Consider the following 13,015-nt stretch of genomic DNA (forward strand, 5'->3'; position numbering starts at 1 on the left):
TGAGAGAGGGTGATCAATGTTTCTCCTTTTATCTCTGAGAACACCTTCACAGGGACAGGGTTTTAGAGGGGCCCTAGCCATAAGGACGAGCTTTCACCAGCCTATTGCCAAGCCTATAAAATGCAGTGAAGACTACAATACTGGGTGCTCAATCTGCCTGTCTAATTGTGGTGATGTCTCTGTTATGTCTTGCATTATGAGTTTAATAGGAACTACAAGCTTATTTCTTACAGCCCTTTAGACAGGATACCTCATCTACAGTGAGAATGGTATTTTTCTCTCTCTCTCTCTCTCTCTCTCCATCGCTCTCTCGGCACTCTCTCTCACTCGCTCTGCAGTAATGATGGTGTGTTTGATGTGGCCCTCCATGTCGCTGTCCAGGCCTATAGTAGTGGGAGGGTGACCTGGTCTCCCCCTGCCCTCTTCTGCAGCTCCTGTGGGGTCAAGGTGACACACACACACATGCGCACGGACGTACACACACACACACCGAATGCAGGTGCGCAGACATTCACACACCAGTGTTTCCTTAAAAATGTGTAGCAGTGGGGGTAAAAGGTCACGGTGATTGAGGGGGGCGGGTCCGAGGTACCCCCGGATAATTATTATGTAGAAGGACAAAGAAACTCAGTTCTGGTGACTTTTTTAAAAGGACATTCTACACCACCAGATATGATTATTTTTTACAATTATTTTAACATATTGGACCATGCATACAGCCAATGCATTGGTCCATATTATCAGGTATAAGCATTATCACCTGTAGCCCAACTGATGCAGCTTAGTGGCTGTAAATAAATTGGCTGAAGCATGGGGTTGCCTATCTGCATTTGCCCTATTGGGCTAATCATTAGCTCGATCCCAAATGTGATCTTTTAACTAGTTAGCATCCTATTGATGAATTTTATGTCCCATAAAACTTGCATAAGCACAGTGAATATAATGTAGGCCTACTTGGGGTAAAGCTGCCAAAGGGGTAACACCTGCCTGTACTTCTGTACCCCCCCAGAGGCAGTTTACCCTAAGTTAGGCCTACATTATACATTATATTCACTGTGCTTATGCAAGTTTAAGTCACTCCAGAAAAATGATCTTGAGGTTGGGTGGCGTTAAGTTAACCTACAATTGACCCGTGTTAGGTTTAGCCCCACTCTTCCCTTTGCACTCACTGCAATTGCAGAGCAGTAAGGTGCTTGACTATGCCGCAGCTAAAACCTCTGTGTTGAAAACGGTGCAATTCGCGCTTATTTAGGATTTGAGAGAGAAATAAATAAAGTAGGAATGGAAAGCCCCACTAATTTAACAAAGGCATTAAAACTGCAAGAATAGTTGTGCATTGACTGACGTTAATTTTACAAAGCTGGATCCCTTCTAGCCATGACCCTAACACCCCCTCCTCTTCCTGTTTCCTGTGTCCAGGTGACATACTTCCCATTTGACTGGCAGAACTGCACCATGGTGTTCAAGTCTTATACCTACGACTCATCAGAGGTTGACCTGCAGTACGCTCTAGATGACCAGGGCAACGAGATCAAAGAGATCCAATACGACGGGGGCTTCAGTGGTGAGGACACGAGAAGACGCACGCACACACAAACTTGCAAATACTGGAGTTGTCTGCTGGCACAATGGAAACAATGGAATAGTCCCAAAAGTTGCAAACCTCGTGAATATGACACTCCAGGCAGGGCAGGCTCAATCAAATGTGTGTTTTGTAAAGAACACAAATACTACTTGAACCCAGCACTGGGGAAGAGATGAGAACACTAATGATTAAAACAATCTGTGTATGTTCACTGAAAAGTCTTTGGTTTGGTTATATTTTCAATATGTTACCAAACACACACTGTCCCCAGAGAGTGGTGAGTGGTACATCCGCCACCAGCCCAGCAGGAAGAATGAGATCCGTGAGGACCTGTATGAAGACATCACCTTCTACCTGATCATCGAGAGGAAGCCTCTCTACTATGTCTTCAACATCATCATCCCCTGTATCCTCCTCACCTGCATCGCCATCTTCAACTTCTACCTGCCGCCCGACGCTGGTGAGATAGCACAGATCTAGGATCAGTGTAATGATCTTGGATTTATGTACCAGAACGCTCACCACACATAGGCACAGATCTAAGATCAGTTTAGCCTCATCAAACCTAACCATAATCACCCCTTGACGATGGTGAGGCAAAGATTTAGGATCAGTTTAGCCTCCTCTAATACTAACCTTAACCATTAGGGGTGTAATGCAAGACGGACATTAGGTGTATCTACTTCTAATACAGCAGAGAGAACAGTGTGTTATAGAATGAGTGAAATTAATTCATTCAAGGAGTTTATGGATAGCTATGTTGATATTGCCCTGTTCATCATGATATGCATCCTAAAACAGGATTACCGGTACTTAATAGTAGTTTGAACAGATTAATGTATTTATATAGTGTTCATTTATAGAACCATATAGATCAGTAATACATGTTTTAAAAATAACCTGCTGTTTTACTGTGTGTCATGTTTACATTTTAGTCATTTAGCAGACGCTCTTATCCAGAGCCACTTACAGTTAGTGAGTGCATACATTTTTCATACTGGCCCCCCTGTGAGAATGGTCCTTTGTAGCTCAGTTGTAATGCTTGTTACACCAGGGTAGTGGGTTTGATTCCCGGGACCACCCGTAAGTAAAATGTATGCATGCATGACTGTAAGTCGCTTTGGATAAAAGCGTCTGCTAAATGGCATATATTATGACACAGTGGAAGACCAGGCTAAATATCACAGAGTCTCTCATAGTGCAGAAATGGTGTGTTTCTCCTATGACCTTCGTCTTCCTACACACAGCCTCTCATGGGTGACCACGAGCACAGAATGTTCCTTCAGGCTCCAAGACACACGCAAGCACACACACTCTCCCCGACACACACACTTCAACACTAAAAAAAGCTTGTTAAAACCCACCTGCCTGTGAACATGTTTCTCTTTAGGACCCAAGGCTTGTGTAGGAGGGGAGTTGGAGAGAGAGGGGGGTGTTCTTTGGTCACATAGTGACTGCACTGTAGCGTAGCAGCATAACACACAGAGAGTACAAGGACACATTTAAGCCCGGGTCCCTGGGGCTCTGTATGTAAAGATACAGCCTCTCTCTCTGTCTCTGTTCAGCTCTGTGCTTATCTATGGGCCTCTGGAAGCCCCCCAGAGACGACAAAGTCCACAAACATACTCCTTACAGTGTGAAAACAGTGTATGTGTCCTTTAAGCACCTTTGTTACGTCACTTGGTTATATCACCTTTAGTAGGGACGTTAAACATTCAGCCTGCTGCACTGACCCTGTGGACACTAGTCTAGAGCGCCTGCTTTTGAAAACAAGTGAGAAATATTTGTGACTTAGAACTATATAATTTTATTTCTCAAATGGCACCGATAATTTGGGGTCGGTCTCTCTATAAAAGTCACTGACCACGTACCAATACACTGATTTGACAGTCAAACTATCACTTAAATAAAAAATGTATGCACTCACTAACTGTAAGTCGCTCTGGATAAGAGCGTCTGCTAAATTACTAAAATGTTAAATGTTAAATGGCAGCCAAACGTTGACACTGTTGATATTCTATGGCGGGTCGTGATTCGTTGAAGTTAACTAACATAAAAAGTGTTTTAGTCCCTGTTCTGTGATGGTAGCCTCCCGAAATCAACACCCGTCATTCCAAAATCTAGATATAAGCCTTCTACAAGTTCTCATCTAACCAGCCATGTATAGGTTATTCCAAGTTTTCGTGTGGCCTTTGAATACTTTAACCTTAGTTTAAACAGCGCTACACCCCAATCGTTTGCTCCCTGTTCTATTGACTTCAGCGTGATATCGATGGAAGTGATTAACAAAAAAAGTATTGCGTTACACTTACCGCGAATCAACATGCAACACTTCAAAATGTAGCTAGCTGTCTTCTACGAAGTGTCCTCTAACCAGTGATGTACACATTATTCCCAGATTCCGTGTGGTTTTTGAGCTGTGTTAGTCTTAACAGGATGTGCAACCTCATCTCCCCCCTCTTGCGTTATTGATTTCAATGTGATAATCTTTGAGTGATTGACAAAGCAGTGTTGTGCCTCTCTTTCTGTTTTGGTGACCCCTGTATCATAATGCAACATTCCCAATATGTAGGTGATTGGGGTATACAGGTTGTCCTCTAACCAGTAATGTAAAAATATATCCTGTTTCCATGTGGTTTTTGAGTTGAGAGAAAGGGAACGTGCGATGAATCCCCCATTACAGGTCATTAACTGATGAATTACACGATGGGCCAGCTACTGTTAAAACACAATCCTTTTATCTTCTCCCTTCTGCTAACTAACTAACTACACACACGCACGTTCGTTTGCACACACACCCTCAACCACACGCACACACACACGCTCAGTAGGCCTGACTAAGGACACGTTACAAATGATTTAAGGGCTTAATTCCTATTAGGCTCTATAGAGCCGCTCTGCACCACATTAACCTGACCACGGGTCTCACGCTGGGTGTCCTCTGTGTAGGTAGCAACTGGGGGGGGAGGAGGAGGAGGGTGGAGGAGATGGGGTGTGTGTGGGGGAGAGAAAGTGTGTGTGTGTATATCCATGTCTAAATTGTATATTGTCAATGTATATATAGATCTATCTATATGTGTCCTCTCTAACCTATGTGTATAATATCTGTTCTGTATGTTGTTAATCTATGTATCTCTCTGTGTGTCCTCCTTTCCCTCTCCACCTCTCTGTCCAGGTGAGAAGATGGGTCTGTCCATCAACGTGCTGCTCACCCTGACTGTGTTCCTGCTGCTGCTGGCTGACAAGGTCCCTGAGACCTCCCTGGGTGTCCCCATCATTGTCAACTACCTCATGTTCACCATGATCCTGGTCACGGTCTCAGTCATCCTCAGTGTGGTGGTCCTCAACCTGCACCACCGGTCCCCCTCCACACACCACATGCCCATGTGGGTCCGCAAGGTGAGATTGGGCGGCCCTGTTGGAATACCATATCTTTTTTTTTTTCCCTTCCTCTCTCCCTTCCTTTCCGTGACTCGTAGTAAACGAGACTCTGAAAACGCTAAAGCTCATGAATATTTATGACGGTTGGAGGAGGAATGCAGAAGAAAACAATAGAAGGGAAGAAAGGTTTTAGTATTGGGAGTCTCAGGCAGGCGGGTAGGAAGGTGTGTATGTGCGTGCGCGTGTTGAACGTGCGCGTACATGCTCGTGTGTGTGTGTGTACGTGCGTCCGTCCGGACGTGCACCTGCATGCATATTAAACACCAATGGCTCTGGCCTCTACATTATTTAAAGCTAATTACATCGCCTCGGTACTGCTCCACCACCACCGCCCGCCAATCATTGAATGGCTGAACAATCACCATGGCTATGCCGGAAAATGTGCATGTTTTAATAGAAGGAAATGGCACGGAAATGGATGATAGAAGAGAGAGAGAGAGAGACCCTATATAGTATTTTCTCCTCCTTTTCCCTCTGTTTCTCCTCTGCCTTTTCTCCTCCTCTAAAAGTGAGTGTGTGTCAACAACTAGAAGATATTAACCTGAGGAGTTCTCATTCCGGAGCAGAGAGACCCATTGACAGGAATATGGTGCTGAAGTATTCGTTAGCTGGTTAGCATATTACATTTGACATTTTAGTCATTTAGCAGACGCTCTTATCCAGAGCGACTTACAGTTAGTGAGTGCATACATTTTCATACTGGCCCCCCGTGGGAATCGAACCCACAACCCTGGCGTTGCAAACGCCATGCTCTACCAACTGAGTGAATGGGGAATGCCACATAGGACAGAGTGACATGCTATATCCAGGGTTTTGGTCAATTCCATTTCAATTCAGTCAATACAGGAAGTAAACTGAAATTCCAAATCCAATAAAGAAAATAAAAAACTCATTTGAAAAGCATTGAGCAAAAGCAGTGAGATGTCACAGTGAGTAGCAAGCATTTAGAAAAAATGTAATTGGAATGTCAGTTTACTTCCTAAGCTGACTGTATTTAAATGAAATTGACCCAACCCTGGATATAGCAGAGATCAATGTTCACTAACACATATGCTTGCTACTCACTGTGACATCACACATTAGATCAAGGATGACAGTTAGTCTTAATTGGTTAGGAGCATTGTGGGTTAGTGCACAGTTCATAGTCTGTTTATGTGAATAAGAGAGCGAGAGAGAGAAAGAGAGGGATTTAAACAGCATATTGTAAAATTCAGGAATGCACTTAGTTTCAATGTGACATCCACCGAATCAGTTAACCCTCAAATACGGTGTTCCTATCACATAGGAAAGAGCAGGGAGCCACTGAAGATGGTATGTTTATTGAAATCATCATAGAGTCTGCAGCCTGAGTCAAGGTGTATGGAGACCACATATGCTTTCTCCAGCAACAGAATCACTGCATTGGATACATACTGATTGTGTCCATTGTAGTCATTTGCCGCTTTTATATGCTGACCATTCTTAAGCAATACTACATTGGCCTTTGCTGAGATACGGTTGACCATACCAATGAATCTAATGTAGTAGAGCCCTCTCACTGGTGCTGTGAAGGCCCCTGTAACAGGGGTGTAGGCGTTACCAATGTTAGTGATGACATTGGTGTAGACCAGAAAGGTGTCAGCATTGAAGGGTCCCACTGGACTGCCTAAAGCAGCAGAGAAGGCCACCTTTGGCCTTTCTGCATTCTCTCTCTTCAGCTCCTCCACCTCTCCTGTCAGTTGATCCACTGTGTTCTTGTGGCTCTGCAGTTCAGTCTGACGCTCAGCTCCACTCCTTGCTCGACCACCTTGTTCACTAAAACGGCATTCTCGCTCTTCAGTTCCTCCACCTCTCCCTCACTGGCTGTAACTCTGGCCTCCATGTACCTCAGCTCCACTCTCTGTTCCAAAACCATGTCTCTCAGCGCTCTCAGCTCAGCTGTCAGGTTGGGTTGTCTCTGTAGCTTCGGTCCTGTGACCTTGTTGAGTGATGTCATTCTCTTGGACCCCTCCACTATGTCCCTGAGCCCACCAGACAGACAGAACAGCAACACCAGCAGAGCTACAGCACCCCTCATTCTGAAACAGTGGATCTTTCCAGAAAGTATGTTATCTGAGCCCCGTTCTTTATATACACATCAGAGGTGGCTGGTGGGAGGTGATTCTGGAGGACAGGCTCATTGTAATGGCTGGAATACCTGGAATGGTATCAAACACATGGAAATAATGTGTTTAATTCCTTTCCATTCATCAATCTCAGGTGTTACAGTGTGCCTGTCCTCCGATATCTCCTCCCAGCAGTCACCACTGATAAACACTGGCCACGGTGGACTAATACATGGGAACTTTAACGGTTGACCTCAGTGGAACATTTGGGGAACATAGCCAAGGACTGTGCGTGATGTAACAGAACACTGGTAAAGATGAATAAAATCTGGGGTTGTTTAAGGCCATGGGTGGAGAAAGACAAGAGACCCCCTAACGGTACATACTCCTCCTCCTCCTGTTGAAGTATGTTATCTCGAGCTGGGAGAGAGTTGTCTGCGTGCATTCGTATGTACTCGTGTGTGCTGGCAGGCCCTTCTTGTCTGATAGTTCTTTCTCCAGGACGCTCTCTGATGTCGGCGCTTGGCAGCTTTGGCGAAAAACTGCCTCTTGCCAGTCTAACCAACCAGGGATCCAATCCCCACACACACCTCCTTAGCCGTGTTGTTGGAGAGCACCACATCAATCGTCTAAAAAAACAAACAAATGTTCCTATTCTATCAGAGCGTAAGAGAAAACACGAGTGGCCGTGTCCGAAATCTGTTTTGCCTGCTACTTACTAAAACGACATACTGTGTACTTATCGTACTACATACTATTTAGCACGTACTGTTTAGTAAAAACGAATGCAGTAAGCAACACATATCAGCATACTAGTCTCATCCTACTGAGAATGTGTCATCTAATGCACAGTTGTGTTGATTCTCGCCATTCCTTCATTTTAGTGCAGCGAGTCCCTCAGCTGATTATCAGCTGTTGTCAAACACACATGGGTCTGGAAAGACGATTCTCTTCCTCAATAGTGTGCAGTGAATTCTACTAGATAAAAAGCCAAAATGAGTATGACATCCTGGCATTTAAAGTATACTACATTTTAGAAATGTCATATACTATAAAAGGTTCTATTTCCGCATACCCAAAATGCGTACGCAAGTACGGGTATTCGGACACGGCCAATCTCTCTCTAGGCTTATCTGAGTCCCATTATCTGCAAACAGAGACACATATAGACACTCCCAGTCCGCTGCACCAATAGCTTTTCTACTGGCACCTGATTGAATTTTCCTCCCTGAGACGACTACTTTTGAGAGTGAGAGGGCTGATGCATTGAGACTCAGTCATGCAAAAAATAGTTTTCTACGGTGTGTCCACTCATTCACACACACATGCAAGCGCACGCTTATGTTTGTATGTGTGCGCTTGCGTGTGTGTGTCTGAGTGATTTGAGTGGACACACAAGTACGCACATGCGAACACACACACACACACAGAAATGCAAGCACACATTCACACACACACACACACACACACAGAACGAGAAGGTCGGCTTTAGTGCAAACTCAATGATAGTGTATATCTGAGTCTGACACTGGAGTAGTGCACAGTAGACTGGACACTGCCTTCCAACAATATATGGTGTATTTGTAAGAAAATATTATCAGTTTATTATTGTTATTTATATACAAAAGTATGTGGACACCCCTTCAAATTAGTGGATTCGGCTATTTCAGCCACACCCATTGCTGACAGGTGTATAAAAAAATCGATCACACGGCCATGCAATCTCCATAGTTAAACATTGGCAGTAGAATGGCCTTACTGAAGAGCTCAGTGACTTTCAACGTGGCACCGTCATAGGATGCCACCTTCCCAACAAGTCAGTTTGTCAAATTTCTGCCCTGCTAGAGCTGCCCCGGTCAACTGTAAGTGATGTTACTGTGAAGTGGAAACGTCAAGGAGCAACAACGGCTCAGCCGTGAAGTGGTAGGCCACACAAGCTCACAGAACGGGACCGCTGAAGCACGTAGCGTGTAAAAGTAATCGTCAGTCCTCAGTTGCAACACTTGCTACCGAGTTCCAAACTGCCTCTGGAAGCAACGTCAGCACAATAGGCGATATGTTACAGGCGAGCATTACGTATTTCCGGTTAAATCTCAGGATGGATGTAAACTTCCGGTTATCGTAGAATGCTGTGCTACCGTATGCTAGCATTGAATGCTTGTCATCAAAAACATCCGAAGCGGTACATTTTCGTTGTTGTTGTTGTTTATCTTAATGTTTATGTTCATGTTTTTACTTGTAATACTTTGTCTTGACTTATAACACGATGACGTGTAAACGTACAAAAGTGTCCTTTCAAAAACAGGATGACAGCTCTTCCAGCCATCACTGCTGTGTGCCGCAATGTACAGTGTCTGCCAGATGCAATTCGTCTTAGTTTTTTTCCTCTTGAAAAGTAGAAACATCAAGTACAAAAGCAAGGAAGTTGGGCCATATGTTTATAAAGAAAGAAGTAAAGATGAAAGGACAGTTTTGAGTTTGAAGAACAGCAGTTTGAAGAATAGCTGAGTGGAATATGTTACTGTCATTGCAGTTATCAAGTCAGGAAAAAGTAGCAATCTCATTATTGTTTACATTTCAAACCAAACTCCAATTTGTTTACAACAGACCCAACAACAAAGCATGGCAATTCCCACTCAGCTACCCTGGTCTGTATTAGGCTACCACTGTTCAGCTATCGTGAAAACCACTAAAGTTCTAAAGTGTTCTCTTAGCAATGGCAATCAAAGCTGTGGTAACATTAAACGAGTAAAACATGTGTTGAACGGAACCTTGAACAAGTTCAACAGAACTTTGAACGTGTCACTTAATCTAGTCCTACTCTCAGCTGGTGTGGTGGCTTTAGTTTCTTCATTGAGCGGTAGCAGTGGGCTCTCACAGAGATTACATTTACATTTACATTTACATTACATTTAAGTCATTTAGCAGACGCTCTTATCCAGAGCGACTTACAGTTTTAGTCACATTATTATTATACTTTTTTTTTGTTCTTTTTTTCTTTTTTTATACCCCCTGTGGGAATCGAACCCACAACCCTGGCGTTGCAAACGCCATGCTCTATCAACTGAGCTACATCCCTGCCGGCCATTCCCTCCCCTACCCTGGACGACGCTGGGCCAATTGCGCGCCGCCCCATGGGTCTCCCGGTCGCGGCCGGCTACGACAGAGCCTGGATTTGAACCAGGATCTCTAGTGGCACAGCTAGCATTGCGATGCAGTGCCTTAGACCACTGCGCCACTCAGGAGATCTCATTTGTAGCCCTGTTTTTACCTGATACTTTCATAAAAGTACAAACACATGAAGTGAGAGGTATATACACATGAGTAAACTTTATTTAAAGCATGATTAACCTGAAGCAGGTCATGAGTCATGACTTAAAACACCAAAGCAAGGCTTCTAGCTCAGGCTAGCTAGCGTTAGCATATTACCTTCAAAGTTGCAAAGAAAAGAAGAAACGTAAAATTTGAAGCCTTTATCCAGTTTGCTACGTGGTGTCATACTGGATGTCCGGACGACCCTCCGTATATTATTAACAGATACTTTAGGCAACTCCAGCAAACACCTTCATCTCTGCCATCATAACGGTCTACTGTCACTGTCTAATGTTTTTTTTCCGGTAACTGGAAATGCCCAATCATCCTTACGCCAATGCGGAAGTGATGCGTGCATAGAGCCCATAACTGTTCGACGGGAGCTTCATGCCTAAGATCACCATGCGCAATGCCAAGCGTCGGCTGGAGTAGTGTAAAGCTCGCCGCCATTGGATTCTGGAGCAGAGGAAACGAATTCTCTGTAGTGATGAATCACACTTCACCATCTGTCAGTCCGACAGACAAATCTGGGTTTAGAGGATGCCAGGAGAACGCTACCTGCCCGAATGCATAGTGCCAACTGTAAAGTTTGGTGGAGGAGGAATAATGGCCTGGGGCTGTTTTTCATGGTTCGGGCTTGGCCCCTTAGTTCCAGTGAAGGGAAATCTTAACGCTACAGGATACAATGAAATTCTAGACGTTTCTGTGCTTCCAACTTTGTGGCAACAGTTTGGGGAAGGCCCTTTTCCTGTTTCAGCATGACAATGCCCCCGTGCACAAAGCGAAGTCCATACAAAAATGGTTTGTTTCATCAGACGAGAGGACATTTCTCCAAAAAGTACGATCTTTGTCCCCATGTGCAGTTGCAAACTGGCTTTTTTGGAGGTTTTATGGCGGTTTTGGAGCAGTGGCTTCTTCCTTGCTGAGCGGCCTTTCAGGTTATGTCGATATAGGACTAGTTTTACTGTGGATATAGATACTTTTGTATCTGTTTCCTCCAGTATCTTCACAAGGTTCTTTGCTGCTGTTCTGGGATTGATTGCACTTTTCGCACCAAAGTACGTTCATTTCTAGGAGACAGAACGCGTCTCCTTCCTGAGCGGTATGACGGCTGCGTGGTCCCATGGTGTTTATACTTGCTTACTATTGTTTGTACAGATGAACGTGGTACCTTCAGACGTTTGGAAATTGCTCCCAAGGATGAACCAGACTTGTGGAGGTCTACAATGTATTTTCTGAGGTCTTGGCTGATTTCTTTTGATTTTCCCATGATGTCAAGCAAAGAGGCACTGAGTTTGAAGGTAGGCCTTGAAATAGATCCACAGGTACACCTCCAATTGACTCAAATTATGTCAATTAGCCTATCAGAACCTTCTAAAGCCATGACATAATTTTCTGGAATTTTCCAAGCTGTTTAAAGGCACAGTCAACTTAGTGTATGTAAACTTCTGACCCACTGGAATTGTGATACAGTGAATTATAAGTGAAATAATCTGTCTGTAAACAATTGTTGGAAAAGTTACTTGTCATGCACAAAGTAGATGTCCTAACCGACTTGCCAAAACTATAGTTTGTTAACAAGAAATTTGTGGAGTGGTTGAAAAACTAGTTTTAATGACTCCAACCTAAGTGTATGTAAACTTCCGACTTCAACTGTATATACTGCATTCTATTCTATAATATTCTACTGCATCTTAGTCGATGCCGCTCTGTCATTGCTTGTCCATATATGTATATTTTCTTATGTTGTGAAATTGTTAGATATTACTTGTTAGATATTACTGCACTGTCGGAGCTAGAAGCACACGCATTTCACTACACCCGCTATAACATCTGCTAAACACGTGTATGTGACAAATAAAATTTGATTTGATTTAACAGGTGACATAAATAAGGGATCATAGCTTTCACCTGGATAGTCACCAGGTGTTCCTAATGTTTTGTACACTCAGTGTATATAGATGTTTTATTGTCACATACACTGGATAGGTGCAGTGAAATGTTGTTTTAGACCAGGGCTGTTGAACTCATTCCGTGGAGGGCCTAGTGTCTCCTGGCTTTAGGTTTTTCCTTTCAATTAACACCTAGACAACCAGGTGAGGGGAGTTCCTTACTAATCAGTGACCTAAATTCATCAATCGAGTACAAGGGAGGAGCGAAAACCCGCAGGTACTTGGCCCTCCGTGGAATGAGTTTGACACGCGTTTTACAGGGTCAGCCATAGTAGTACGGTGCCCCTTGGAGCAATTTAGGGTTAAGTGCCTTGCTCAAGGGCACATGAACATATTTTTCACCTTGTCAGCTCGGTTATTTGAACCAGCTACCTGCTGCCATTCAGAGAGAGAGAGAGAGAGACACACACACGAGATAGAAGTAGAGTTAGCGGAAGCAACAGCTGGTCAACAGCCTTGCTGATAATAACATGCTGATTCATGGTATTTCTGAAGGTATTTATACAGACATATCCAATGAAACATTCATTACTGATAGTAGGTCTATGGAAAGCCATGAAGGTTGTTCAAATCCATGAATATCACTGAATATTACTTTGACTGATTACCCCCATGCAGTAAAAAAAAATAAAGGTATTTTT

The 13,015-nt window shown here is 43.7% G+C and overlaps 1 protein-coding gene across 1 annotated transcript in view; it reads left to right on the forward strand.

The window, feature by feature from the left end:
• Positions 1 to 13,015, forward strand: part of chrnb1 (cholinergic receptor, nicotinic, beta 1 (muscle)) — a 28,040-nt gene that overhangs the window by 4,148 nt on the left and 10,877 nt on the right. Inside the window, exons 5-8 of the mRNA XM_041884092.2 lie at positions 339 to 447; positions 1,420 to 1,564; positions 1,857 to 2,045; positions 4,761 to 4,984. Coding sequence (XP_041740026.1) covers positions 339 to 447; positions 1,420 to 1,564; positions 1,857 to 2,045; positions 4,761 to 4,984 — 667 coding nt within the window. The remainder of the gene's footprint in view (positions 1 to 338; positions 448 to 1,419; positions 1,565 to 1,856; positions 2,046 to 4,760; positions 4,985 to 13,015) is intronic.

The sequence above is a fragment of the Coregonus clupeaformis genome, chromosome 16 (genome assembly GCF_020615455.1).
Source record: "Coregonus clupeaformis isolate EN_2021a chromosome 16, ASM2061545v1, whole genome shotgun sequence".
Classification (NCBI taxonomy): Eukaryota; Metazoa; Chordata; class Actinopteri; order Salmoniformes; family Salmonidae; genus Coregonus; species Coregonus clupeaformis.